General features: G+C 36.4%; 1 protein-coding gene across 1 annotated transcript; it reads right to left on the minus strand.

The window, feature by feature from the left end:
* On the minus strand, window positions 1–27,391 carry Dsg3 (desmoglein 3). Its single transcript, XM_015482458.2, has 16 exons — window positions 27,113–27,391; window positions 17,669–17,704; window positions 17,024–17,155; window positions 15,997–16,152; window positions 15,412–15,556; window positions 14,592–14,758; window positions 13,628–13,756; window positions 13,184–13,369; window positions 10,827–11,098; window positions 9,789–9,928; window positions 8,396–8,623; window positions 6,677–6,934; window positions 4,346–4,485; window positions 3,963–4,026; window positions 2,363–2,610; window positions 1–1,108 (listed from the first exon to the last, which is right to left on the minus strand). The coding sequence occupies exons 1-16, from the start codon at window positions 27,158–27,160 to the stop codon at window positions 494–496; spliced, it is 2,964 nt and encodes a 987-aa protein (XP_015337944.1). The 5' UTR covers window positions 27,161–27,391; the 3' UTR covers window positions 1–493.
* Window positions 27,392–27,997: the final 606 nt, after the last annotated feature.

Consider the following 27,997-nt stretch of genomic DNA (forward strand, 5'->3'; position numbering starts at 1 on the left):
TGAAGTTATTTCTTTTATTCTGAGCAGCTCAAAATGCTTTGGCAAATGCCTCGAGATTCTGAAGTCATTAGTAATAAGGTTCTTATATCATTAGTAATGATATAAGAAAAGGCAACGGAGACAAGAATCAGGACTCTTGACTCCAAGTGCTAATCCAGTGAACCACATTTCTGTTCAAAGTGATAAACACCTTTCTTTGGCAATGCAAGCATATACATTTAAAAGTGTTTAGGAAAATTTCCCACCCAATATGATCATAAGATTTTTGAAAAACATAAATGTTTACCACAATTTGAAAAATATTCCAGAATTAGGAGTGATGACACATCCTATTTGAGGTACGAACCAGAATATTTAAATTATAATCATGAACAGTTTATCAGAGTATCCAATAAATGCTAAATTCACACAATGTAGAGAGGTTTGCTGCTATTTTAAGAAATTTGGTCCAAATACTCAGATTCTTCCAGAACGTTATTCTGTTATGTGCTGATCATAGGTGGGAGCAAGGATTTTCTGTATAGAGCATATTGCATGACTCCCGTAGCTCCGTTGGGACAGCTGTGTTGCCAGGAACACTGGAAAGGGGACAAATCACCCTTTCCGTCACTATTACATTTTGTGTGAGAAGTGGATCAAAGATTGCAGTGGTAGGTTGCACAAAGGATCCAGAAGCAGAGTAAGACTCCTTTACCAAATAGTTACCATGCTGCAGAGGGTCATGGATGGAAATGGCTGGTTGGACAGACCCAGAAGCGGACCAAGCAGAAACCCCTTGGCTACCAGACAGAGTCTGGCACCTGTCAAATCCTGGCTGCTGGACTTCCATGGTGCCACCACAGGAGTCAATGCCAGAACCCTTGTCTTTAGAGCATGGCTGAGCTTGTTTGGCTTCATCATCAATACCGAGGCTTATCTCTGCAAGTTTTTTAAATTTGGGGCCGAGGGAGTCCAAGAAACTGTCATCCAGATCATCAGCAATAAAACTGCAACAACCCAGGGAACCTATGGGAGAACCCGGGGCATCATCCACGCCTTCATTATCATAGATCAACAAACAGTCATTTGCTTCCTGGATGTCTTCTTCCTCTGCACAGGCAAATGCTTTCTAAAGATGGAGAGGGAGAGAAAAAGACTTCTTAAAAAAAAGAAGAAGAAGAATTTTAAGGAAGATTCTTGAACAATCTATAACTGTTCACAGAACTCTAGGTTGGATTATGACTGCCCAAATTTGGTAATCCATAGAAGTTAAGAAATGTTTTTATATGAACAATATTATTATAGAAATTATCTGGGATTTGGATAATAACAGGGTTGACATTCCGTCAACATTGAGTCTAGCTTGGGCTTATGTTTTAGTTCTCAACTTTAAAGGCACTTGCAAGGATTTAGGTCTACCATAGCAGATCTGTATGATGTCTGGAGGTTATCACCTGACTTCAAGTGAGGGCTTTGTGGATGCTTGTCTGTGTTGGGGTGGTGGCAGTGGAGGTCTCCTACTGTGCATGGAGACAGTGCTCACCCTGACAGAAGCACAGATTCTACAATCCTTGCAGGAGGCTGACTTATAAATAAAATAAAAATACTCTAAAGTGTCCTTACTCAAAATAAGCACTTCCTGCCAACCTTGCCTCAAATATAGTGTCAGTCTTGCTGGGCACGGTGACACATGCCTGTAATCCCAGTGGCTCAGGAGGCTGAAGCAGGAGGATGGCCAGTTCAAAGCCAGCCTCAGCAACGGGAAGGCACTAAGCAGCTCAGTGAGACCCTGTCTCTAAATAAAATGTAAAATAGGACTGGGGATGTGGCTTAGTGGTTGAGTGCCCCTGAGTTCAATGCCAGGTACCCCCCACCCCAAAAAATAAAGTCANTGTATGTACTTTTGTATAACCCTGAGGGTCTCCTTCCATTTCCATGCAATTTCCCTTCTCTCTCCCTTTCCCTCCCACCTCTCATCCCTGTTAAATGTTAATCTTCTTCTCCTGCTCTTCGTCCCTACTCTGTTCTTAGTTACTCTCTTTATATCAAAGAAGACATTTGGCATTTGTTTTTTAGGGATTGGCTAGCTTCACTTAGCATAATCTGCTCTAATGCCATCCATTTCCCTGTAAATTCTATGATTTTGTCATTTTTTAATGCAGAGTAATACTCCATTGTGTATAAATGCCACATTTTTTTTTCCCACTCTTCTTTTTGATTGGTGACCCAAGTTATCTGTATTATTTTGGCAAAAAGAAACCATTTTTTTTTTTAACATTTTAACATGCCTTAAGAACAATGAATTACCCAACTGAGGTATATCATCAAGTAAAATCAAATGAAAAGAAGATAAAAAAAGCCACACAATTTGCCATCCAATTACCTGAGAAAAGTAGGACTCTAGGAAACTCATGTTCACGGCCCCATCAGTGTAGTCCTTATTGGTTCCCCCCGTGGAATGCCTTGTCCTCATTGTTACTGACTGTCCCGAAGAATAGGTGACAAGTCCCGAGGCTGCTCCAAACCCTGTGGCAGCTCCGGATCCAGTAGCTGCTCCAAGCTTGGTTGTCATTTCCATTCCCGAAACTCCTTCCATGACTGTGCCTCCAGCATATGTATTTGTACAAACTTCTAAAAATAGGGGAGAAAAATTCTTTGACATCTCATGCTGTGAACTGTATTTTTATTTTATTTTTATTTTTTTGTGGGACCAGGGATTGAACCTAGGGCCTTGTGCATGCTAAGCAAGCACTCTACCAACTGAGCTATATCCCCAGTCCCTTATGTGAATTATATTTTTAAAAAAGTGATTTCTAATGTCCAGGAACCATTGCTATGTAAAGCATGAATGTGGGAGAAAATACAATTATGTGATTAAAGGCTCCAAGAACACCCCAGAGTGTGTTATGTGACAGTAACATAAGAGGGGACATCAGCAGATGAAAAGGTTGAAACCCTAATTTAAAAAGTGTACAGAGGAAATAGATTTTTGATGACAATGGACAGAAATAGAAAAGTAAGACTGGGGATATAGCTCAGCTGGTAGAGTGCTTGCCTCACATGCAAAAGGCCCTGGGTTCAACACCAGCACCAAAACAAAAACAAAAACAAACAAAAGAAATAGAAAAGTAAAAAGAAAATACTTGGCAGATAGGCATGGAAAGCTTCTAAGGAAGTCCTTGTTTGTTCTCATGAAAAAGAAAAAATTGTAATGTGCAGTTATGTTGGCTCAGTTTGGAATCAAAGAGGAAATATATATATTATGCAATCATGTATATAGTTGATGCTAATTTGGTATTTTGGTGCCTAGAGAAATTTAATGCATTATGATTTTTCTGCCAGATAACTTTACATTATGATTTCATGCATTATTTTTTTTCTAGAGAATTCTGAATATAGTTCTTGCTATGTCATTATAATGGGAGAAGCAGATAAAGACTAGAGCAGCTGACAAAGGCAGACAATTACATATTTGGGGAATTATCATGCAGATTCTGTAGGCTGGACATTTAAAAACAATCTAATGCTAATATGGAAGAAAGAAGAAATTTTACTAGTAGGCCTCAGGTCTTACCTTCCTCTAACTTACATTGTAGTTGTGGAATTGAGATAATATGAATAAAATAGTCACTTGATAAAAACAAATAAATAAATTCAGTTATAAGATAACAAAGCTATCATGTTACGTTGTGACTGAATATAAGAATTAGTAATTGAGCTCAAAATAAATATACTGTTGGTTTGAAGGAAGGAAAAAGGGAAAACAGGATTGAGGATGTGTCCACAGGAGACTTTAATGGCTAATGTGACTGCGATTAAGAACAGACAGAAGTTGGGCTGTGGATACATAGATGTTGGTTACCTTTTCCTTTACATTAACATACACAAATTAATAAAGTAATTTTGAATGTGTCTCATTTTTAAAAAAATCTTTCTCATTTAACCCGCTGTTGCTATCAAATAGACATTTGATGTTTACTCACCAGAACTTTCCATGAAATCTGCTCCATTGGCCATTATAGCTGGTACACAAATATTTGTGATTTCCTGCAAATATTCAGGTTTTCAAAACATAAATACATTTAAAAGCAAAGTAGACTTTAGAGCAATACAGATGAAATGTGGTCCTTTGTTAATGGTAACATTTGTTAAGAGTACCAAATCCTTTTAGGAGTAACCTTATTTTTAGGATTTGACATCTAAAGAGCTAAAATCCTAAAAGATTCTTTCCATTACATCAGTGACTCACACTGGGGTCAAGAAATCTCTTCTTTTTGTACTCCTCTCCCCCCTTTTCTATATCAACATTAAATACATTTTTTTCTCTATGTGATTATGATACATATGTTACAAACAGAACCCCTACCTTGTCCTCAGGTTGGGCTCCTTCGATTCCCCACTGATGAATTGTCCCTTCAGAACCATCAGGAACTGGGATGAAACCACCTGTCACCCCTCCGATGGGAGTTGTCCCACAGGAACAGGTCAGCAGCAGAAGGGGGGCCACTAGTGAAAAACAAGACCAAATAATCAGAACATTTCAATTACTCAAACACCATTTGACATGACAACTGTCAGACATGTTACAAAGAAAATAAAAATTTTAAAATACTTAAGGAAAAATTCCTAATAAAAAGTAAAATTGATTTATACAGAATAAAATGTAGGGGCTGGGGTTGTGGCTCAGCGGTAGAGTACTTGCCTGGCATGTGTGAGGCACTGGGTTCGATTCTCAGCACCACATATAAATAAATAAAATAAAAGGTCTATCAACAACTAAAAAATATTAAAAAAAATAAAATGTAGTAAATTGAGCATGCTAGAATTTCAAATTATTACAAAATGGAAGGAGACAGGCCAGATCATTTCTCGTTGCAGGTATATTGTTGTTGAAGACACACTTTGTTTGATGAATGATAAAGGGGGTTGCTCAGTTCCTCAATCCTTTTCCTGCATAGATTTTTTGATGATTGTGTTTCTTTGTACATATTGAGGCTAAATATATATTGTGTTAGGTGAATGTGGAGATGACTATGATACCTGAATGCCCAAGACTTTAGGTGGGTATGATATTGTTTTAGCAATTTGGTTTCTAATCGGTTCTTAGTAAATAGTACTTGATCAGCAAACACCTTAAGCACCTAGAGAGATGACCCTAACAAATGGTGATGAATGGATTCTTAATTGTGACTTGAGAATGAGTCCCTAGCTCAGAGGGTTTTTAAAAAAATATATTTTTTTAGTTGTATTTGGACACAATACCTTTATTTTATTTACTTATTTTTTATGTGGTGCTGAGGATCGAACCCAGGGCCTTGGTCAGGCCTAGGTGAGCACTCTACTGCTGAGCCACAACCCCAGCCCTATAAAAATGATTTTCTTTTCTTTTATTTTTTAAGAATATTTATTTTTAGTTGTAGTTGGACACAATATCTTTATTTTATTTATTTATTTTTATGTGGTGCTGCGGATCGAACCCAGGGCCTCGCACATGATAGCTACAATCCCAGTCCAAAAAATGATTTTCTTAATTGAAAAAAAAAGTGATCTGAGGACATATTTGTTAAGTCTGAGTGATGGTTATATGTATGTTTTTAATAAAATTTTCTGTTCTTTTTTAGTGGTTTAATTGATTCCATAAATCAAAAGAAATTTAAAAGAAGGAATTGAAGTAGAAAGTATCATCATGAAAATTTAGCCCTAAATATCTATGACTCTATAATAAATTGGGGTAGTTATTGTGAATGGATCAAGGATTTCTCTTATTTATACATGAATTTGTCACAAAATTCTTTTAAATAGTGACCTCTTACTGTTTGATTCACAGGATTTTGATTTGAATGAAAATTTCCAGAAATCTGTCTGCTGAATAAAATAAATTTTAATTTTATTAAAAAATAATACATATGTGTAGCTTCCCTAAATGTGTTCAATATACTTAACCCTTAAGTCTTAAAATGATATATATTCAGGTAGTTAGCTCTTTCTTTGAGGAAATGCTGGATTAAACAATAACTTCTCAGAGCCATGCTCTTTTAATGCACATTGTAAAGCTCAAAGTCTATGACAGGCCTGTTTATTTCCCCTAAGTTTGTTTGACTAGGGTTTTCTTTCTATTTTAGAATCTCATGGGACTTGAATATGGAGAAGCATCTTAGAAAGTGCTGGGGCTGGGGATACTGGTCAGAGCTGGAGTGTTAACAAGGCCCTGGGTGATCTTCAACACTGCAAAGAGAAAAAAAAAAAAAAAACCACAAAGAAGATAAAGAGGAAAAAAATGCACCATGCTTATGGCCCATGAATATTACTGGCAGTAGGAAGAGAATCTTCTTGATTTTTTGTTTATTTTTCAATGTTGGGGTTTGAACACTAGGCCTCATGCATGCTAGGCAAGTGTTCTACCACTGAGCTACATACATCCCCAGCTTCATGATTTCTTTTTCTCCCTCTTGATTCTCCTGTGCTATTCTAAATGTCTGCATATATGAGTTTCTTTGCTATGTTCATATAGATTGATAGCAAGTGACAAGTTAAACTTTCCAGATTCTTTCCAAAAGAATGCCATTTCCTCCCAGCTATGCGTATAAAATGATTTGAGAATGGCTCTTCTCACATTGCACAGAAGAGCACGGGAAACACAAAGTCTTTGCAAGTGTTGCCACCCTAGTGGACACAGAGCTAGGCGGTGGATACTCACACAGCAACATCAAGAGTCCGAGGAGGAGCAAGCCAATGGCATTAGGTCCCAGTCTTGAGGGCCCATTTCTGTACGTGGGCTTAGGTTCTTTGTCTATGGTAGAAGTTCCACAGACATCCCTGTTGTCACAGTCACAGACTGTCAGAGTCAAGATCTCTGGTGTGTCACACTGCCTGTCCTGATTGTCCGTAATTATGAGGGGAATTCTGTACACTCCAGGAGACATCTTTTGCTGGGCTCTCAGGAGAGCAGAGGTACCTGTAGAGAAAGCCATGCAATCAATAGTAAGAACAAGTATATTCCTTTCTTAAAACGACTTATTTTTGATAACAGTGCTAGAATGCTTTACTGGCACAAACAGAGGGCTGATGTGAACGGAGCATCAATGAGGGGCTCTAAGAGATCAATTGGGTAAATCTGTCTACATGCCTTCTTGTCCTCTCTGACCCAGACACCCCGTTGTTCCTCACCATGAAGACTCAATCTTGCTCTGCTTTTCTCACCAGAGGATAGGAGATGAGCATGATGCAAATATTAGGCTCCTATACCATGGCATTACTACTTTCCTGTATGTCTACACTCAGATGCATGTGGCCTTCTGAGTGTACGCCTTCCCCTGAACTCCATGTTCTTGGATCTGCCTCATCAACAGTGAACTTCAGCTTTGGCTGCTGCTACTGCACCTGCTCCTCCTAGTTCTCATTCCAGGAGATGATGGCCTGTTGGATGGGATTCCCAGGGGTGTCACCTATTGCCTGACTCCTGAGCACCAGTTGTTCCCTAGTCTCCATGGCAACATTGCCCCTTTCTAAGTGGGATCCCACAGCAGTGCTGCTGTTTGAATCACTCTTGACCTCTCCATGTTCTGTCACATTGGGTCTTGTTCACCCTGTCCAACCATGGTTGCCCTGCCCAGACTCAACTGAGCTGGTTTCCTGTGCTGGCCCTCTCTTAGTGGCATCTTTAGTGACTATGTATCAGGTAAACTCATTTTGAGCCAAATGCTATATGTGTAGTTTGGAGCTAGATCTTTAACCAGCATCAGAAAGGCCCAAGGGCAGAAGGTGACACAGAACAAAATCTTTTTGACTCCGGTGATGGCTGTAATCTATGACTATAGGGCACCACGGACCATGTCCATGAAAGGAGGCAGGACTGGTGTGGGTAAGAGCTAAGGAAAGTGAGTGAGTTTACAAGGGATCTGAAATGGACTGATGGCCAAAATAAAATTCCCCAAAGGAACAGATTTTTATTAAGTCTAACATCTATATATATAAGACTTCTGGAAGACAGAAAATGTAAAATGAGCACAGTAAAGATTAGGAGAAAAGGAATAAATATTCTCCATTGGCTAGTGGGTTTTTCCAGTGCTTCCTGTCTGCTTACTGCCAGCCCCATTAGGAAAACCTTATGTATGGAGAGATATAGACATTTCTCTGAAAAAAAATAGATGCCTGACCCTATTTTTTTTTCTACTGTGGAGGTAGAAATAAACACACTAGAAATATAAAAGTTATTCAATAAAAACCAGAAAATTTTAAGTGGTGCTAACATTTTATCTTACTATTTCTTTTCTGAAGTGAGAGGTCACATCTTTATAACAAAGATTTTTTTTTTTAATAATTCTTGGAAACCTGCTCTCCAATGAATTCTCATACTCTTCTGGAAACATAAAGAAGTGCAACTTTTATTTATGGAAGCAACTTTCCTCTTACTCACCATTGAGTGCTGTGATAGTCCAAACAACTGGCAACTTCTGCAGTTTCTTTTCCAGTGAAAATGTGTAGGGACCAGGGTATCTGTCCCTTTGCAGGTTTTGAGCAGAGACAACCACAGAAGGTGAGGGACCACAGACTTCGTCCTTCTCCAGGACCACTGGTGGACAATTTTCATTAAAACTGGGTACTTTAACATGCACGGTGCCTGTGGAAGTTTTACCTGTGTATTCTGTAAGAATAACATTTTAAAGTTAAAGAAGTATATCAAATAAATTTGTACCAAAAAGAAGAGAATCGTTCAAAGTTTCTCTTCGTGCAGGTAAATCAGTATATCTTCTCATGAGAAATTATATTTGTTACTGTCGGAAGTAAAGAGATGTCGTCTTATTTCTACAGCTCACAAAAAACAACTTGAAATTTACCAAATTGCCCAGTGTCTCTAAAGAGTAGCATGGCCTATTAATTTAAGATGCTCAAAAGCAAAATCTATATGGTGTCAAGTTTACTGACTACAAATGAGATCAACACAATAATAGCTTTTTAAGCTATGTTGGTTTCATTTGCAATCAGTGTGTGAAAGATTTCTACTTCTAAAACTTGAGCCAAAGTAAATAAAAAAATGATTTATTTTTATTATCTAAAATATAAAATTTATATTTTATATTTATGAGAGAAAAATTTAAAATCTTGATAATTGAAAACAACAGAATAAATATCTCTTGATGGTGAGATTATTAGTCATGTCTGCTGTTACTCTTAATGCTTTTTGCAGTTTCCCCAGTAGTGTGTGTGTGTGTGTNGTTTTAGGTTGTGGATATATATATATATATATATATATATATATATATATATATATATATATATATCTATTTTATAAATAAATAAATTTTGGGGCAGGGGTTCTATTTTGGTGTTGCTTATTACATTGGCCAAAAAAAATTTTATTCTTGAGGAAACACACAAAATCAATGAGTATTATTTTAAAACATTTCATTAAAAGAAGTCTTATTGTTCAATGATATGCATAGAAGGTCTCTGTGGGTAACACACAGACTTTACTTTTGAGTTGAGCTTCCCTACTAGGTTTTCCATAGGAAACTGTATTGATTCTCTGAAACCCAGAAGTTTCTGTAGGTGAAAAATTCCTCCCTCAACCACAGGAAGGTCAGAGGGAACAAACAGAATCTGTGGTGACACAAACTCCACTGAGCAGCTGAAATTCTCAGTCTTTCTCTTAGAATAGGTTACCTAAGACTTTGAAGTCCACAGCCTCTGAAATAATGATCTTTATCTAGTGACAAAGGAAGTATGTGAAATGATTACAATCAACAAGTCACAAAGAAATGTGAACTGCACAAGCATTTCTCTAAAATCTATTGGAATATTTTTCTTACCATCTATGGCCAGAACCTCAGCTGTGATTGTGTTGTTAATGATGAAAGTAGAATCCCGGTCAATGTTTTTGACAAATTTGATTTCAGCCGTTTTTGAATCAATAGTTAGCAGACCACCATAATTATGACCCATGACATATCTGTTTTATAATAGAAAAAACAATAGTTTTCTTTCAGACTTGAAATGTTGTTTAATAAAAATGACTCATTTATATTTAATATATTTATGCTTAATATAAAACTTTGAAGTATAGGCTTATAAAAAGTTTCAGAAAATTATCATGACATGCATGAACCATATTTTGTAATCCTTATGTATAAATTAGCCTGGTTACTCAATTTAAACACCTGTGTCCTTGTTTTTTTTATTTTTTAAAAATTAATTAATTTATTTCAATTAGGTATATATGACAGCAGAATGGATTTTGATTCACTGTACACAACTGCAGCACAACTTTTCATTTCTCTAGTTGTACATGATGTAGTGTCGCACCATATGTGCAGTCATACAAGTACCTACGGTAATGATGGCCATCTCAATCTACCATCTTTCTTGCCCCCATACCCTCTCCCTTTCTCTCCTTCCCTTTTGCCTTGTTCTTTATAATATAGCCATTGCATCATACTCTGATATTTTAGGCATTTATACCTTTGTATATTCCTTGGAATCATGTGCAATCATGTTTTATATGATTGAAGTGTAGTGTTCTGATGAATTTCTAATCTTCTCTAAGACTCAACTGGAAGTCTCTGTGAAACCTCTTCTTGATCTCTCTTGATGGACTAGGGTATTCACTTCTACTTTATACTTATTTCTGTTCTTAGCACAGTTTAGTCTAATAATTTATTTTTATTCTAATATTTATTCTAATTAAATATTATTCTAATATTTCTGCATGTCTCTTCTCAAGTTATCCAGGTCCTTATCTTCATCACTTTTGTATATTTTTGGCACATGATTGTCTGTGTATTATGTTGGGGTGGTTTATAGATTAAAGCTAGACCTAGGAATAACACGATTTCATAAAATAGTCTTACCTGACAGAGGAGGCAGCTTTGCCAGTGTCTTCATCAGTGGCTTGATATGTTCCCAGGACATAACCAATCAGTTTTTTACTACTTATGCCTTTTTGCACAGTGAATATCTTTGAAGAAGGGCGGAATGAAATTCCTTCTTTGACATTTACGACCTGGACTGTGACTGGGATTGACTGAACTCGATATTGAGAGATTATGGACCGGTGGAATTCGGCTTTGTTTTTGACAGCAATACCAAATTGCATGCTTTGCATTTGTTCATAATCGAGAGGCTGGAGAGAAAATAAAATTCGAAGGAAGGAAGTGTCACAAACACAATCCGACAAACCTAGCAGAGGACAGAGAGCTTGATGCGAGAGAAAAGATATAGGATTCTACATCATGAGATTCATTTTGGTAACTGATATTTACAAAGCAGGATCCCTCCGTTTAGGCTAGCAAAACATTACTGTAGTCTTTTTAGGTTGTGAGGTACAGGGGAAAGAATCCTAAATTTGCTGTAGTAACAGAGTGTGAATCTGGGTTCTGCTATTTAAGTGCTGTGTGGCTCAGGGCACAATACTCACCTTCTCTGAACCTCAAGTTTTCACATCTAAAAACAAACCTTATCTCATCAGGTTGTGAAGACTGAAGCTGTCTAGCTAGAGGCAGCAAGGCCAGGAAGGAGGACAGGTGGGAGGAAGGTTGAGGGGAGTGATATTTTAAAGGATGTTCTACTCAGTCAGGTGTTTGGCTGTGTGTTGTCAGGAAATGTCACGGTTCAAGGGAAAGACCCAGGTTTCTAGTTTGGGAGACTGAACAACACCCATACACGAGATAGGGAACATCTCATTCCCAGGCAGTGCTAGAAGTTTATAATAGAACACTTTCAAGTGGGGATGGCTGTGGCACAGTATGAAAAGTAAAGTCATAAGGAACAGTTTGCAAATCTTCTAGCAGTTCCCTTGTTAAGGGCCTGGGGAACATTGTGAATCTGTCATTCCACTGGACTTAAGGAGTTAAATAAGAAAGCTCCCATATGGCCCAAAGTCCTGTCAAAGAATGTCACCAGATTGTCTTTATTTTTTCTGGTTTATACTATATCCAGGCAGAAATATCCTTGTGTGTCACAGGGAAGCCTGTTAAATGCAAGCTTTACACAGTTATCTATTTTTTTTTTTATCTTGAAGGTTTTGTTCATCCATTCCTAATTTCTAGACACTGTGGTTTTTTTCCTCCAATCATTACAGCTGCGGCATTTAAACCAGGTTGACAAACGTGCAAGCCACAATTGTGTGTATTCTCATCCCTTCCTAACTTCAACTTGATTGCAGATAAAGAATTTCATTAATGGAAGAAATGTGCTTTGCTCTCTTGAGCTGAAAGCATGCCCGCCCATACGTGTTGTTAGGCAGTAGCCATCAATGAGTGGTGAAATGCAAGGGAAGGTCCTAAAGTGTTCTTTAAGTTTCTTTAGGGTCCTTCTTTAAACTATCTTAAGAAATCAAATGGTGGCAGTTAATCTGTAGAAAAAAATGCAAGGAGCTATTTTTAAAATGTGTCATAAGAAAAGATTTAATGGGACTGACTCTTGACAAGGTCCACTGAGGTCAATGTGAAATTAGGAATTATAGCTATAAGTGTCTTCATCTGTCTGGGAAGGAAGATTTCTTTAGCGTGCAGGCACACAAGGTAAATTCTGACCAGCTCTTGACCCCAGTGACACTTTAACATGGGATTGACTTGTAGATGAAGCCCCCCTAAATAGGATGACCCCTATGACAATTTTGAAGAGGACCAACTAAGGTCAAAAACTCCAGGTGAGAAGGAGGAGTTGAACACCTGATTGGCAAAGAGTACAGAAGGTGGTCCCCAGCTCTCCTGGTCAACATCAAACAGTAATGAACTTGGAGACAGCTTTTCTCCTTTGTCATTCTCTGCGTGGAGACAGCCCTCTCTCTCTCTCTCTCTCTCTCTCTCTCTCTCTCTCTCTCTCGGACATGCTTCCTGCTTAAGCTTCACTTGCTTTTACTTTACTTTCACCGATAATAAAGTTTTCTTGCATGGCTTTTGGTGTCTGACTTTAAGGTTTCTTGCGTCAGAACGCAAGAACCGAGGTTTGGAGTTTCGGCTCCCTGCTTTCCTGGGACACGTGAACTCTGTAAAGTAGGAAGGCTTAGAAGGAAATAAACCAGCATGTTAAGAGAGACTGTCTTTAGGAATGATCCTGTCACAGGATTTTTAAAAGTCTGTCTACTTTTATGCATTTTCTGTTGTGTATAATGAAGTGGCATTATTATTAATAAAGTTTGTTTGCAGAAGTGATGATTTTGGTCAGTTCTGAGGATTTCTACCCATGAAGGCAACTCAGGCTTTACCTTAACCACCTTCAGGATGCCTTCGTTGGTTGTGGGATCAGTTTCTATTTCAAACCATTTCCCTTCATTTCCAGAGGTAAAGAAATACACAGCCAGCCAATTATCTGTGTACTCTTCATCCCAGTCTGTCACTTGAAACCGAAGCAAGTTCGAATTTAAAGCATTTTCTTCAATACGTGCCCAATACTGAAAAAGAGAAAAGCAGGATATAAGAATCACATTGCTAGATTTGACCTATAAGGATTATAGTTATTTTAAATGGCATTAGTCATTACCTCTCAAATTATGTATTGCCTTCCTTCTAGATCCCAAATATTTTCATGAAGCTTATTTTTAAAGGAAAGCTCAGAAACTTTAAGAGCCAACAAGTAGGCAAATACTGCATTGGGATGGCAAAGTATTAAATAAATGTCAACACAATTCTTGAAGGAATAATGGGTTTACCTGAGATTCTGTAAACGTTGGGAAGTTATCGTTGACATCTTTCACTTTAATATTACATTTACATTGAGTCGACAGCCCTTCACCATCTCTGTCTGCACCACTCACAACCAGACTGTAGCTGCTAACTTGCTGAATTTGGAAAAAAAAAATAAAGACGTATTATCAATCTTCTAAGAATGTGAAAGGCCGTTACTTTCTTTCCACGGATAAGCCAGTGGAGACATTGAAGTTCGTGGTCCCTGGATCACAAGCACTATTAGCTCTTCTTGAAAAAGGAAGTTTGTAGGGCTAGAACAGTTCCCATTTTTGTAAACTTCTGATGTCATTGAGTCTGGTCGAATGATGATGTGAGAAAAGCTCATTTATGGGGCTTCTCTGCTAGTCTACTGGGAAAACCATTTGCATGAAAGCAATATGGGATCTGACATGGCAGCCTGTGTCATGGAGGCAGATGTGGTGGTGGGAGGGGATGGAAAGAAAAGCCGAAGGAGACTTTTTGGTATAAACATCAGAGAAGGCTTGATTCCAGATAGAAATATCTTCCTCCATCTAAGAGATTTCCTTTCTCCATTTTCTGAGAAATTGGCCACGTGCTTCCTTTGTGCATGTAAGCCAATGGCTTCTTTTTTTAAAATATTTATTTATTGACACAATACCTTTTATTTATTTATTTTTATGTGGTGCACACATAGCAAAGGAAGTTACAATGGCTTCTTTTACTGTCATTTTAACTTCCTTTGCTATGTGTAGGGTGCATTTGATTGTGCAGCAGGTCACAGGTACACATTTCATACCACCAGATTCACACTCAAGAAGGCAAACCATGTCCCTAGGTTAGCTCTGGTAAGTGCTGGCACATTCTTTTCCTTTGTCTTTTTATTCTCAGTTAAAATAGAGTCACCTCTCTTGGGTTTCTTAAAATCAAATTCTTTATTTTTACATGCTTCCAAGTAACTTTCTTTACCTCTCTATCAAGAGAATTGGTCAAAGTTCGGACTTCTCCAGTATTTCTGCTTATGAGAAACATGGACATGCTTGAAGGTTCCTGGGAGACAATTTTGAAGGCAATTTTCGAGTTCAGATTGTTTGGTTCATCTGCGTCTGTGGCATTCAGTATCATCACCAGTGAGTCTGCAAATATAGGAAAATATTCATGAAAGCATATGTAAAGGTTGACATTATGTTCAAATTAAATATTCAACACAGTTTCACTTTGTTTTTTTTTTAATATTTTAAAAACCACCCATACACTCAAAAAAATTGCATATCACTTGTGATAGCTTTCTCTCTTAACTAGGTAGAACCTGCTGCTTTCCATAAAAATCCTCTGATTTTCCTAAGCCCTGGTTTTGTGGCAGTTGAGACCATTTTCTGTATTGATTTCTTCCCTTAATGGATGGTCTTATATTTCTCCCCATTTCCCAAGTTATCCAAATAATGCAAGAAAGTCTCTTCCCCTTATAACCTAAAAAAAGCTTAGATCATGCATTCAGGCTGCCTGAGGATGCCCCCCTCAGCTTTGTGACTTCCTGATACTCATGTAAATTATGTATGAAGAATAAAATACTATCAACCTTATAACAGGACTACAATCTAGAAACACAATGGTGCTGGGTAATCAGGTGAACTACAACATTTTCAAAGGAACAAACAAATTAGCTTGATCTTTTTTTAATTACTGAGGAAACTAAGAGAATAACTTATTTTCTATGAATGACACCATAGTGATACTTGTATTTGAAAAGCAGATGAATTAGAAGTGGTAGATAGCATAAAAGACTTACTTGAAGCACTATTTTCTTCAATTTCACCCTGGAATATGCTTTGTGAAAACATTGGAGGATTATCATTAATATCTAAAATTTTGACCGTTAGTATAAGTGGTTTTTCTACATCTTTTCCTAAGGCATTTAGAGCTCGACATGTGATCTAGAAACAGAAGGAAAATGTTCATTATTACTCTAAAAACTTACGTTGCATATTATTAGAACTTGTATACCTAAAGTCTCTGCTGGCATGTACAGAATTTTTGTGCAAAGAAGAAAAATACTTCCCTAAACGGTAGACAAAATGGAAAAAGATGCCTACTCTTGCCATGGGGCAAATTGTCCCTTCCTCCAGGCTAATGTGTCTCCCAGCAGGACAAAGCTCCTGGCAGGCTGTGTGCTGGAGTCTGGCCCTCACTCTTGTTCTCCATTTAGGTATTCCTTCAGGTGCACAAACCATCAGTGGACGCTCTTGGTAGGGGAACTAATGTTACTTGTTATTGAATTGACTCATGTACTCATAAATTCACCAGTAGAAGAGCCACCTTCTAAAGCCAGGAAGTACAGGGAGAATGTAGACTGATGTTGAAGACACAAACTTACCAGAAAGCTTGGTGTTTTCTCTCGATCAACTATGGATGTTATGTTAATATCACCAGTGTTTGGGTCAACAACAAAGATTCCAAAGGGGGACTGATCAATTCCAACTCCAGAAATTCGGTAGGTTATTTTCTGGGTTGCTTGAAAATCTGAAGAAATCTGCAAACAAAAATAACCCGCTGTTGATAAGGTGATGATCATCCCTCAGGTCTTTTCCTCCCCTCTGCCTTCCTTTCCCTCCATAGTTCAGTCACCTGTTTCCTTAGTCCACTTTCTGATACTGTGGCATTTACTTTTTGTCTTATCAGGTAGTAGGAATAGGAAATAAAGTCAAGTAGTTGCTTCTGCAGACCAGCATGGACCAATATGTGCTCATCATTGTGACTTTTAGAATATTTACTCAGATTGTGGCCACAACGGTGACAGTAAAATGTTAAGAGAAGGTCAAAGGCACTTAAAAAAGCCAATTGACAAGGCTAGGTCCCTCCTTACCTGATAACATTAGAAAAAGAAAGATTTTTTTTAGCTTAAAGAGGACGAAATGGAGAGGAAGAAAGAGAAAAGAATTATATAGTAGGTGTTGAAAATATGCATTAAAATTATTTGTTTGTTAAGTTTTAAAATGGGGGCTATTTAAAATGTGTACACAAAGTTAGAACAGTATAATGAACTTGATACATTTCAGCACTCACCTTCACCAATTATCCATACATGGCTAATCCGATGTTTACCACCAACCATATTTCTAATTGTCTTATCTCTATTTTTTTTCTTTATTTATTAAATCTGGATCCAAATAAGCTTAAACACTAAAATTAGTCAGTATGTCTCTTAATTCCATTTTGTAATTCTAGAAGCCAGAGTTCCTTCATTTTTCTTTCTAATTTTTATGTTATTATAATTATTGTACTTTTTTGTTGGATATTCTAGTTCTTTTGTTTTATGGACATTGGGATCTCTATATTATTTTAATTTACATGTAATGCATTTATTTAAAAAAAATTCACACGTCTCTGCTGATATGATTTACCTTGGCAATTGGGTTTCTTTTTGAGTTGTCTTCTCCTTCTCTGCAGGGTTTGGCAAATTTCACCCATTCACGTTTGTGTCTTCTTCTGGTTTGTTGCATTGCTGTCTCGTCTTCTTCATGTTGTCCTTTCGTCTTATGCAAAAAGGAATTTCATTTTTTAATGCACATTGTTGGCAATTTTTACTTTGAATATTGATTATGAACACCTGTGTTGAGGAATGCCCTATGTTTCAAGGTAACTAAGACTGTTAGATGTTCAATTTGCTCAACCCAATATTTTAAGGAAAAAAATTAAGTAACTAAAATAATTACAAAGTTATATGACTTCCAATATTAGCATTTTAATCATATTTTATATTTTTTAAAGGCTTCACAATGTCTAAGTGTTTTAGATTCATAGGATTTGACCTGTTGGGTTGTTTAAGGCGAAGAAGAAAGAATGCATGACATAAATCAAAAGAATAATATTAAAGATGATCTTTTTCTAAGTATTGTTGGTGTGGTCACTAGAATTTTAATTTCATGTATTTTCACAATTAAATTATCAAATGATTTTAAACATTAAATACTCATCTTTCCTAAATACAATTTTAAGTTTTAATATTAAACTTGTATTTAAATTGCAAAAAAGTTTTCATACTTTACCTCTATTCGAAATTCTCCATGAACCAACACCACCACCTGTAGACATTTAAATAGAGTCAAATTATATGAGTTCTTAAAATAAGTAATTATATACAATGAATTATCCTAATTATTTCATTTTCTTGTTCATGTTATAGTTTGTTTCCATTTTTAAAAAAGTAGTTTTGGAGAGGTGGTATTTAAAGCATAAATTCCCACCATGAAAAGGAATGCTGCTTTCAATGTAAACAAGTTCTTCCAGTTCTTTAACCTGACTACAGAATTTTAGTAATGTAAGAAGGACTTTGCAAAACTATACTAACAACCAGTTGCAGCAACCAGATATTCTATTGTGGCTGTTCTCTGAACAGTTCCCAGAAGCTATGGAAGGTATTTCTTCTTTTTTTCTTTTATTTGTTTTAATTGGTTATACATGACATCAGAATGCATTTCGGTTCATTGTATATAAATGGAGCACAGCTTTTCATTTCTCTGGTAGTATATGATGTAGAGTTGCACCATATGTGCAGTCATGCATGTACCTAGGGTAATGATGTCCATCTCATTCCACCATCTTTCCTACCCTTATGTCCCCTCTTCCCCTCTCTCCTTTGCTCAATTGAAGTTATAGATAAGCATCCACTTATCAGGGAGAACATTCGGCCAACTCAAAGTGGATCAAGGACCTAGGAATTAGACCAGAGACCCTGCAACTAATATAAGAGAAACTAGACCCAATCTTCATCATGTCGGATTAGATCCTGACTTCCTTAACAAGACTCCTAAAGCGCAATAAGTAAAGAATTAATAAATGGGATGGATTCAAACTAAAAAGCTTCTTCTCAGCAAGGATACAATCAACAATGTGAAGAAAGAAATCACAGAGTGGGAAAATATCTTTATTATATGCACATCAAATAGAGCACTAATTTCCAGGATATATAAAGAACTCAAAAACTCAACACCAAAAGAATAAGTAACCCAGTCAATAAATGGGCTAAGGAAATGAACAGATACTTCACAGAAATATAAAATTGGTCAACAAATATATGAAAAAATGTTCAACTTCATTAGTAATTAGAGAAATGCAAATCAAAACTAATATTTCATCTCACTCCAGTCAGAATGGCAATTATCAAGAATACAAGCAACAATAAGTGTCGGCGAGGATGCTGAGAAAAGGTACACTCGTACATTGCTGGTGGCACTGCAAACTGGTGCAACCACTCTGAAAAGCACTGTGGGGATTCCTTAAAAAAATCTTGGAAGGGAACCACCATTTGACCCAGCTATCCCACTCCTTAGTCTATACCCAAAGGACTTAAAATCAGCATACTATAGTGACACAGCCACATCAATGGTTATAGCAGGTCAATTCACGGTAGCTAAACTGTGGAACCAACCTAGATGCCCTTCAGGAGATGACTGAATAAAGAAACTGTGGTACATATACACAATGGAATATTACTCAGCTTTAAAAGAGAATAAAATCATGGCATTTGCAGGTAAATGGATGGAGTTGGAGAATATCATGCTAAGTGAAATAAGCCAATTCCAAAAACCAAAGGCCAAATGTTCTCCCTGATAAGTGGAAGGCATTGTTTCGGGAAACAAGTAAGAAAGTAGTCATAGAAGCTGATTAAAGACCATCACCTATCCAATGGCTTGCAAAAGCAAACCATATTAGCTTAAGTTATAGAACAGTTTCTTTAGCTGTACAAGAGTCAAAAGAGTATAATGGAATTACTGAAGTCAGGCAAACTGCTCCCACTCTCAAGAGCATATGGGACCATCACATGTACAATTTTCCATATTGCTTACCACCAGGGATTCATCCCTCTTTCCCCTCCACTTAAATATTACTCATCTGTTAAGGTCTGTGTTCAAATTCTAAAATGCTCCATTAAACTCTTTTTACTGATGTCTCCTTTTTTGAGTTTGTGCAACTCACATTCTATACCATTCAAGTTAGCATTTTGGTTTATCATGATTTATTATTATTATTTTTTTTACTGTTCTATGTGCATTAAAAAATTTCTCTGTTAAGTCAAGAGAATTGCAAATTTTCAAATTCCGTGCTTTTATCTTACTATTTTTTTCCTTCAGCAGATGTTTAACCATTATTTGGTGATCCACTGATTATGTGACCTAAAGAGAATTTGGTAGGAAAATGACTGTGGAAAACCAATCAGAAGAAAAAAAAAAGAAGACTAGTAATAGTAGCTAATGTTCATTATGTGACTTTATTAATTTTATTCGTAAAGCTTTACCCTTACTATCTTGTTTAATATTTGCAGAAGTCAGTGTGGAAGGAGATTCTATTGTTATAATCCTTATTTTATGGATGAAGAAAGGCAGCCATGAGAGAATGAATAATTTGCTCCAGCCACTGGCCCTGGTAGAGTCAGGATTTGAACCTCAGCAGCCTGACCTCAGAGTATGTACATCAGCACTAAACTAGATTCTAACCAAAGTTGGCAGAAATACATAGGAAAAAACAAAAAACAAGCAAAAAAAACTAGTAGTGGGAAGAAAGTTACATGATAGTCAATTTAGGTTTCTATATGGCTAAAGGCTAGGGTTGCTCCTGAAACAACATAAATTTATTACATCTTTTATTTTTTTATTTTCAAAGGTTATAATGAAAGGGCAAGTCCAAGTCTGAACCAAAGGATTAATCATGTCAATCTTAGGATGTCCAGACTCTTCCATTCTAAACCTTTCAACTGAAACTCTGGTTTCAAAGAGTGTGTGTTCAAATTTTCCTGAAAAAGAATCATTATAACATGTCTCAAAATGATTTTTACAACATCGTTGTTCTTTATTAGCAAGGTAGTGATTGAACAACTCCTTCCTCAGATCATAAGTGGAGAGACTCAGCCACACGTGAGGGGAAGGATGAGCCAGGCACATTGGCCTTTACAGGAAAATCAGAGTCATCCAGAAAATATGAATCACGTCTGTCCCAGCCCCAGAGAGGAGGATTCTTCTAGTAGGCAGTAAAGAACAATTTATATTTTCCTGGGAAGCAAAAGAGATACAAAGCCCAAACTATGCACAATTAACACTATAGACAGATGTTTATTTATTTAGTTTTCTATGTTTTTCTAGTATCAGAGTGCTGAGAAAGGTTATTCTAAGTCTTTACTCTTTCCTGTATTTTTTTTTTAAAGTCAGATCACCAAGAATGTCTCTAATTTTATGAAACATTGCAAAACTGTGATGCTTTTGTTTTTTTCTTTTTGCTTTTAGGAATAAAAGGTAGTTGGTAAGACACGTTTCTGAATATTGCTATGCTCCTCAGATATTAGAAATCTAATCACAGTCTCATATTGTTTAGAATAGTATTTTCTAAAAAATATTATTATGAACAATGTTATTTTTAGTTAACAAATACTTATACAATGGGTAATTATTTAAGTTAAATTGTTAATATAATTAATTTTATTAAACAATTTATAAAATTATTTATAAAATAAGTTGTGTAAACTTTTTACATACAATGTTGTTTGAAATAAGTATACGTTGTGGAATAGCTAAATTGAGCTAATAAATAAAATATATAGTTTCCTGACAACTTAAATCAATTAAGTTTTCTCTTTTCATAACATGGATTGGAAGTACCAATGTGGAAAAGTATTTCTTATCTTGAGAACTTCTGTACCTTTCTTTTTCACTTTTGTTTCCTGATTATTTGTAAATTTTGATTATATGATTTTTAGAGTACTGATACAGACTAAATAATTTGGTATAGATAGGAATTTAAGTACATATAAGCAAACCTGATCATTAAGAAAACATATAAATAAAGTAATTTAATATTCATGTACCCTATTTGCTAGTGAGCATAATATCATTATTAATGTTTCAATTGAATTTAAGGATATGGGTGGCTAGATTTTTATAGACCGTTTGTAATGACACCTGATATTTTACTTGGTTAGGCCAAGATTTTGACTAGAATTACCTCAGACTTTAGTGTGAGGATTATTAGATTATGATCAGATGCAGGAGGCTAGTCCAGCTGGGCTGAGCCATGACCACTCTTTCCTTTTATTTTATTAATGTGTTTGCATAAAAAGTCCTGAAATCCACATATGATGGTGGTTTTATTTCTATAATTGGTCAGAAACAGTGATTGTGAGTGTATCAGATCACAGAGATGGTTCCATACACAACTGATGAATAAATTATATATACACAATTTGGAAGATGTGAGTGCTTCATCTTTCCTGATTTCTCCCTGAACAGATGCTCCTCAACTTATGTTGGAATGATGTCCTGATACACCCACTGTAAGTTGAAGATATCATTAAGTTGTATATACATTTAATACAGCCACCTCACTGAACACCATGGCTTATCCTAGACCACCTTAAAGATGGTTGGAGCACTTACATTAGCCTACATTTGGGAAATTGTCTATTTCAAAGCCTGCTGTATAATTAAGTATTGTATGCCTCATGTAATTTATTGAATTCTATACTGAAAGGGAAAAACAGGATGGTGGTATGGGTGTGCTTTCTCACCAACATAAATTGAAAATTCACGAGTTGAACTATCATTAATTGGACTTATCTGCATTGAATTTTTCAAATTTAAGAACCCCCAAACATTCTAATAAACTTTGTTTCCATCAAGACAAATTATTTTACTGAATCAAAATTATATATGTTCATTACTTAGAAACTATTTACTTTGGATAATTCAAATTTCCAATAACAGATTTGTAAATTCAATTAAATTAGAAAGTTGAACTTTGCATTATGATGGAGATACTAAGAAAATCAAATACCCTTAGATATACACAAACATTCCTTTAGAATGCTGTTCAGGATGCCGCCTAGTGTGGCAAAGCAAAACTGGACCCCGATCCTGAATTTGAATCCCACTTCCAGCCCTGTACCAATTGTAAAACTTGGGGACAATACTTCATCCTCTGTTTCCTCATCTGTAATATAGGTATCTTACTGCCCTTATACTTGTGAGACTTTAAAAAATTAATTGATAGCCCTAGCCCATCCTGGCCCATAGTAGGTGCTTAATAACTGTTAAACAGAACCAGGTGTGATGGTGCATGACTGTATTCCCAGCAGTTTGGGAGGCTGAGGCAGGAGGATCCCAACTTCAAAGCCAGCCTCAGCAAGTTAGTGAGGCCCTAAGCAACTTAATGAGATCCTGTCTCAAAATAAAAAGTAAAAAGGGCTAGGGATGTGACTCAGTGGTTAAGTGCCCTGGGTTCAATCCCTGATATGCCCGCCCCCAAAAGACACTTTTGTCACTAAACCAAACCAAAACAAAATGGAAGGGGGGAAAAAAAAGCATAGAAGAGCTACTTTGACTAATATGGGTCATCTCTGACAAGGCGCATAGGAACACTTTCTTTCTTGAGCAAAGAGAGCTCCACTACACAACTGTGTAGGTTGTTCCTTGCACAACTCCAGGGGGTACTGTTCCCACTGTCGTTTATGGGAACTCCTACTGGAGTTGTGCAATGCACAACCTGGACAGCTGCCCAGAAGACCTGTAGGAAAAACGTGTGTATTAGATAGATTCAGTTTTTTTAATCATATAATTATGGATAGTAACCAATTGTCTATATAATTTTCTTGTGATGAGTTTCCCAAAACAAGCTCTCACCCTAGGCTAGCAGATTGATTCTTTACCGGGAAGAAATGGCCAAAGGCTAAGAGGTTTATGAGAAATCTCATGGACACTGTGTGTTCTAGTTCCAGATGAAAACCAGTTTCAGGTATGAAGCAAGTGGGAGTGCTAATTGGTAGAAGTAATCACATCTTTCCTGACTCTGCCCAAGTCAGGCAGGGCCGGGCAGAATCCGTTGACAAGGTTATCCTTATTTTAGAGTCTTAACTTTTGGAAAAGTTCTGTAGGAAACTTATCTTCATATACTTATTAGTACTGAAAACAATTGTTTTATTAGTTAAGAAAAGATTTTCCTTTTGTTAAAATGGGCCATTTAGCCTAAAACCCTTTTTCTAAAAATTTAATTTTTGAATCTTTTATGAAAAAGGTGGTTGAAGATCTTTCTCCTGTATTTAGAACACGATCTACTCTGAACTTGATGCTTAAATTCCTTCTGTGTCTTTAAAACAACTGTATTAAAAATCTTTGGGTTTCAAACATCTCTATTAATTTTGCAGTGAGTAAAGCTTTATGTAATATAATAACATGAAATCAGATGGCTCATTATTCAAATATTTACAGGAATGCTAGATGACAAAATGTGTTTTGGATATTTGTGAACTGCAAAACAGTGAACAATGGTTTCCATTGAAGACAGAACTTTTAAGAGGTTTGTCTCTTAAAAGAGTCTTTTTATCTCTGAGGGTAAAGCATTTTCAACTACAAATCTTTTCCTAAAATTGTTTATCATTTTGTATTATGTGAAATATCAGACAAGCATAAGAAATAAAAAATAAGACTTTTTTTTTTAAAAAAAAAAGAATAAGCAGGTATTCTTCATGCCTTCCCCTTCCAAATAATTAATTCAGAAGACAATAGCTGAAATTTTGTGAAAAGTTTCACATTTGAAAATATCCTTTTTCCCCGTATCATTTAAAATATAGCTATTATTTTTTTCTGTCAAATTTCAAAAATATTAATTTCATAATTAATTTAAAAATTTGGTGTTTTTTAAAAATATCTGAAGACAATATTGAGAAGATGTCAGGAATTATCACTATTACTACAATATTACAAATGATAAATATTAGATTCTTACAAAGCAATTTATATTTCTCATAGCACTTTTTTTGCACACTTTCTGCTTTATTCTCACTATGGCCATTTTAAGTCATCAGAGGGTGGGGTACATTATTCTTACTTGACAGTTGTGGCCACCAGGCGTGGAATGAGTCAGTGGAACAGCTATAGATCCAAGCCAATGACTTAGTTGCTCTATCTCACCTTACTAAGCCACCCTTGTAAGGTCACTGAATGGCAGAATTTCAAAACCTCCAGATATGTCTTCCAGCCTTCAGACCCCACCCTTCAACAACAAAAGGTGAGCGTTCTCACTCAACAGTGCTTTTGAGAACATTGCTTTTTTCCCATAACCACACTATTTCAAAACTTTGGGTGGTTCCCCATTTCTGAAAGGATTACGTTCACCTTCACAGAATGTACTTTTCAACCTCACCTTCATCTACCTTTCCAATTCATGTCCGGATTCTTCAACACAAATTTTTATTCCAGTCAAGCTGTTGGGTCCATTGCCTCTAGGCAAATACCATAATGATTCCTGTCTTTGCTTATGTTGGTCTGAAAACAGAAGATATCTTTCTTGGACCCATCTCCACTTATCACATCTCAAATCTCAATGAATTCATGGAACCTTATTTACCACCCTCACTCCTGACTGACACTGCCTTCCACTAATAACATCATAGTAGGCCAGTACTGTCTAATAGGAATGTAATGAGAGGCACAAAGGCCAGCCAGTCGAATAATTTTAAAATTTCTGATAGTCACATTAAAAAAATTCAAAATGAATTTTAACAATATATTTACTTAAATGACTATATCTGAGATGCTATCATTTAACTGTTATCAAGAAAAAAATATTTGTTATGTATTTTACATCCTTTTATCATACCGAGTCTTTAAATTATGATGTGTATTGCACACTTATAAACACCTCTCACTTCAAACCAACCACATTTCTAGTGCTTAATACCCACATGTGGCTAGTGGCTACCATATTGGTCAGGTCAGGTCTGGATCACTAATTTTAATATTTTGTGTGAAGTTATACTATTGTTTAAATTGGGGTGTGTGTGTGTGTGTGTGTGAAATTTTCCTGGGTGGAGAAAAATGTCTTCCATATCACAGTTTCCCCCATGTCACTAGCATTATAAGAGAACTGAAAGATGTTTAGGCCTTATTCAATCATTTATTCATTCTGCCAACAACTTTGTGTCCTCTGTAAGAAAGTTATTAAAGATGAAGCAACAACCTTGTTGTAAGAATTTCACAGTCACCATAGGAAAAGAGAGGTGACTAGAAGTCAAAGCTCTCCTAAGCCATGGTGAGCCAACTCTACATTCTTATCACAACACTCTTCTGACATCCCTGGCCACATGACCCCTGACTTCTTGAGCTTTGTCCCTAACTTGGACATCTGGTTGATCAGGCTACCTGCAGTTCAGTCCAGAAATTTCCCATCTGAAAAGGTGGAACAGCCATGCAGCTATCACATTCTCTTTACAATATTCTTGGGTCAGAAAAATTCACTAGATACCCAAAGCAGTTACATTGTCATAATAGAAAGAGTCTTAGGAAGGGATGGCATTCACTTTCTGACTGTACCTTGTCTTGAGAGGGAAGGCTGGGGATTCTACCATATAAGGCATTCTGTTAGATAACTTGTAGTTTTTAGAAAGTTTTTTTTTCTTGAGATGAATTTCCCTGTAACTTCTGGAAGTTCCTTTATTTCAATCTTTTGAGATGAGGAAATGAAATGAGCTGATGCCTAGGCCAATCACACTTACCATGGACAAAGCGGAATTAGCATTAGGAATCTTTGGATATTCATTTATGGTTATTTTGCTCTTTGGCGGTCTTCATGTAGCTGATAATGCTATGACATATCTTTTTTTTTTCCTTATTAATACAATATAGTTAAGGTATAAACCAGCCTGTAACATCTAGGCTCCTGTTTTGCTACTTAGATTTCACTTCTCTTTTAGACCACACTCTATCAAACTTTCCCAATCATCACAAATATTACTCTCCTGAACATTTTTACATTATACAATGATTCATGTCTTCCCTGCTCCCTGCAAAAGGATGGATATGATTTGCACATGGTGGCTAAACATAGAAACTGATTTCTTAATAATCCCCCAACTTCTCTAAAAGCAAAATCACTTTGATTTTAATTCAACAGTCCAGCGCCTCACACATGCTAGGTGGGTGCTCTACCACCTAGCCACAACCCCAGCCCCAGTCTTCAACTATTTTAAAAACATGTCAGGTACTAAAGTCCAGGCATGTAGAGATCTTAGTCATATGCTTTAGAAGAGACACGTAATCTTGGAAAACAGAAGGGATTCTCGTGTGTTTTACTTTGTGTGTTAAAAAAAAAAGAATAAGAGCATTACTTTGAGGAAAATGAATGTACTGTGAAAAACATCATTGGAGATTAGGTCTACTTAATTGGTTAACTTAAGAAATACTGAATGGTTACTTTAAAATCCAAAAATGGTTACTCGAAATTCCTTTCTGGTTTACTTTTCTTTGTAAAATACAACATTGAAAAAAAAAACACAAAAAACAAAAGGAGGCAATTGAAAATTTTGGCAGTTTCATTTTATAACCTTTAGTTCCATTGTTTTTGTTTAAGAATTTGATAATAGGGATTTAGCAATCAAATGTAATGTACTCTAGCAAGAAAGGGAACAAGGAAAGTTGGTGATTATTATCAGAAAATAAGACAGGACTTACCATTAAAACGGCCAGAGCCCCTGTGGTTCTGGGGAAAAGCCAAGCCATAGTTGGTCTCTGATTTCCTTGGTGAGCTAATTCAGGAGATCCACTGTGGCTGTCCTCAGAGCTGTCTGCTTGTGATGTTTGCAAAAGCCCTGTCTCTGCTGTCTGCCCAGGAGTCTACAGGTGGCCTGTTAGGCAGTTCCTCCCCACCCTAACCCAGGGATTGGTCCCAACAGAAACACTTGCATCACTCTTTTCTCCCAGGTAAAAACTCGACACACCTCATTTCCTCCAGCAATGAAATCCTTTGTTGGAAGCTGAAAGAAAAGCTCACAGGCTAAAGACAAAGTTGAACGGGAAGGTACCAGATGAGTGATAATTAATCAGAATGTGGAAGTGTCGCGGCTAGCCCTGACCACCCTGAAAAAGAAGTTACGTGACTTTTTGTGGTTACAATTGAAACTGAAAAAACAAAACAAGACATACAAAATTCCCCCAAAATCTGCATGTGGAGAAGTATGTGATTTCAGACTGAGTATGTGTGGGTACATCTAAAATTAAATAGAATATTTTAAGTAATAATGCATTTCACTGAAAACATCTGAAAATACAGGGAAAAATCATGTTAAGGAATTGTTAATGTAGATTCCAAGTAAAGCAATTAGAAATAAAATTGAAGGATCCAATGGTACCATGTATATATGAGATGTAGAAATCATGCATGGCAAAGTCAGATCTCTGATAATACTTAAATGACATCTTTCTCGTTGTATTTCTTTTAATTTGTGAATTAAAAACAAACCAACAAGCAAACAAACAAATTGATAGTAAGGTGGGTTATCTTTGTGTTGTTTTAATTATTTTCCCCAGCAGTCAACCTGCCTGTTTCTGCATACGTCT

This window comes from Marmota marmota, unplaced genomic scaffold (genome assembly GCF_001458135.2).
Source record: "Marmota marmota marmota unplaced genomic scaffold, marMar, whole genome shotgun sequence".
Classification (NCBI taxonomy): domain Eukaryota; kingdom Metazoa; phylum Chordata; class Mammalia; order Rodentia; family Sciuridae; genus Marmota; species Marmota marmota.

Excerpts from the sequence above, each read along its gene's own strand:
- Dsg3 (XM_015482458.2), bottom strand. The coding sequence starts at position 27,160 with ATGGCTTGGCTTTTCCCCAGAACCACAGGGGCTCTGGCCGTTTTAATG. Across the intron at positions 17,705-27,112 it reads GGGCTCTGGCCGTTTTAATG|GTGGTGGTGTTGGTTCATGG; the intron begins GTAAGTCCTGTC and ends AAATGTCTACAG. Across the intron at positions 2,611-3,962 it reads AGATTTCATGGAAAGTTCTG|AAGTTTGTACAAATACATAT; the intron begins GTGAGTAAACAT and ends CCCTATTTTTAG.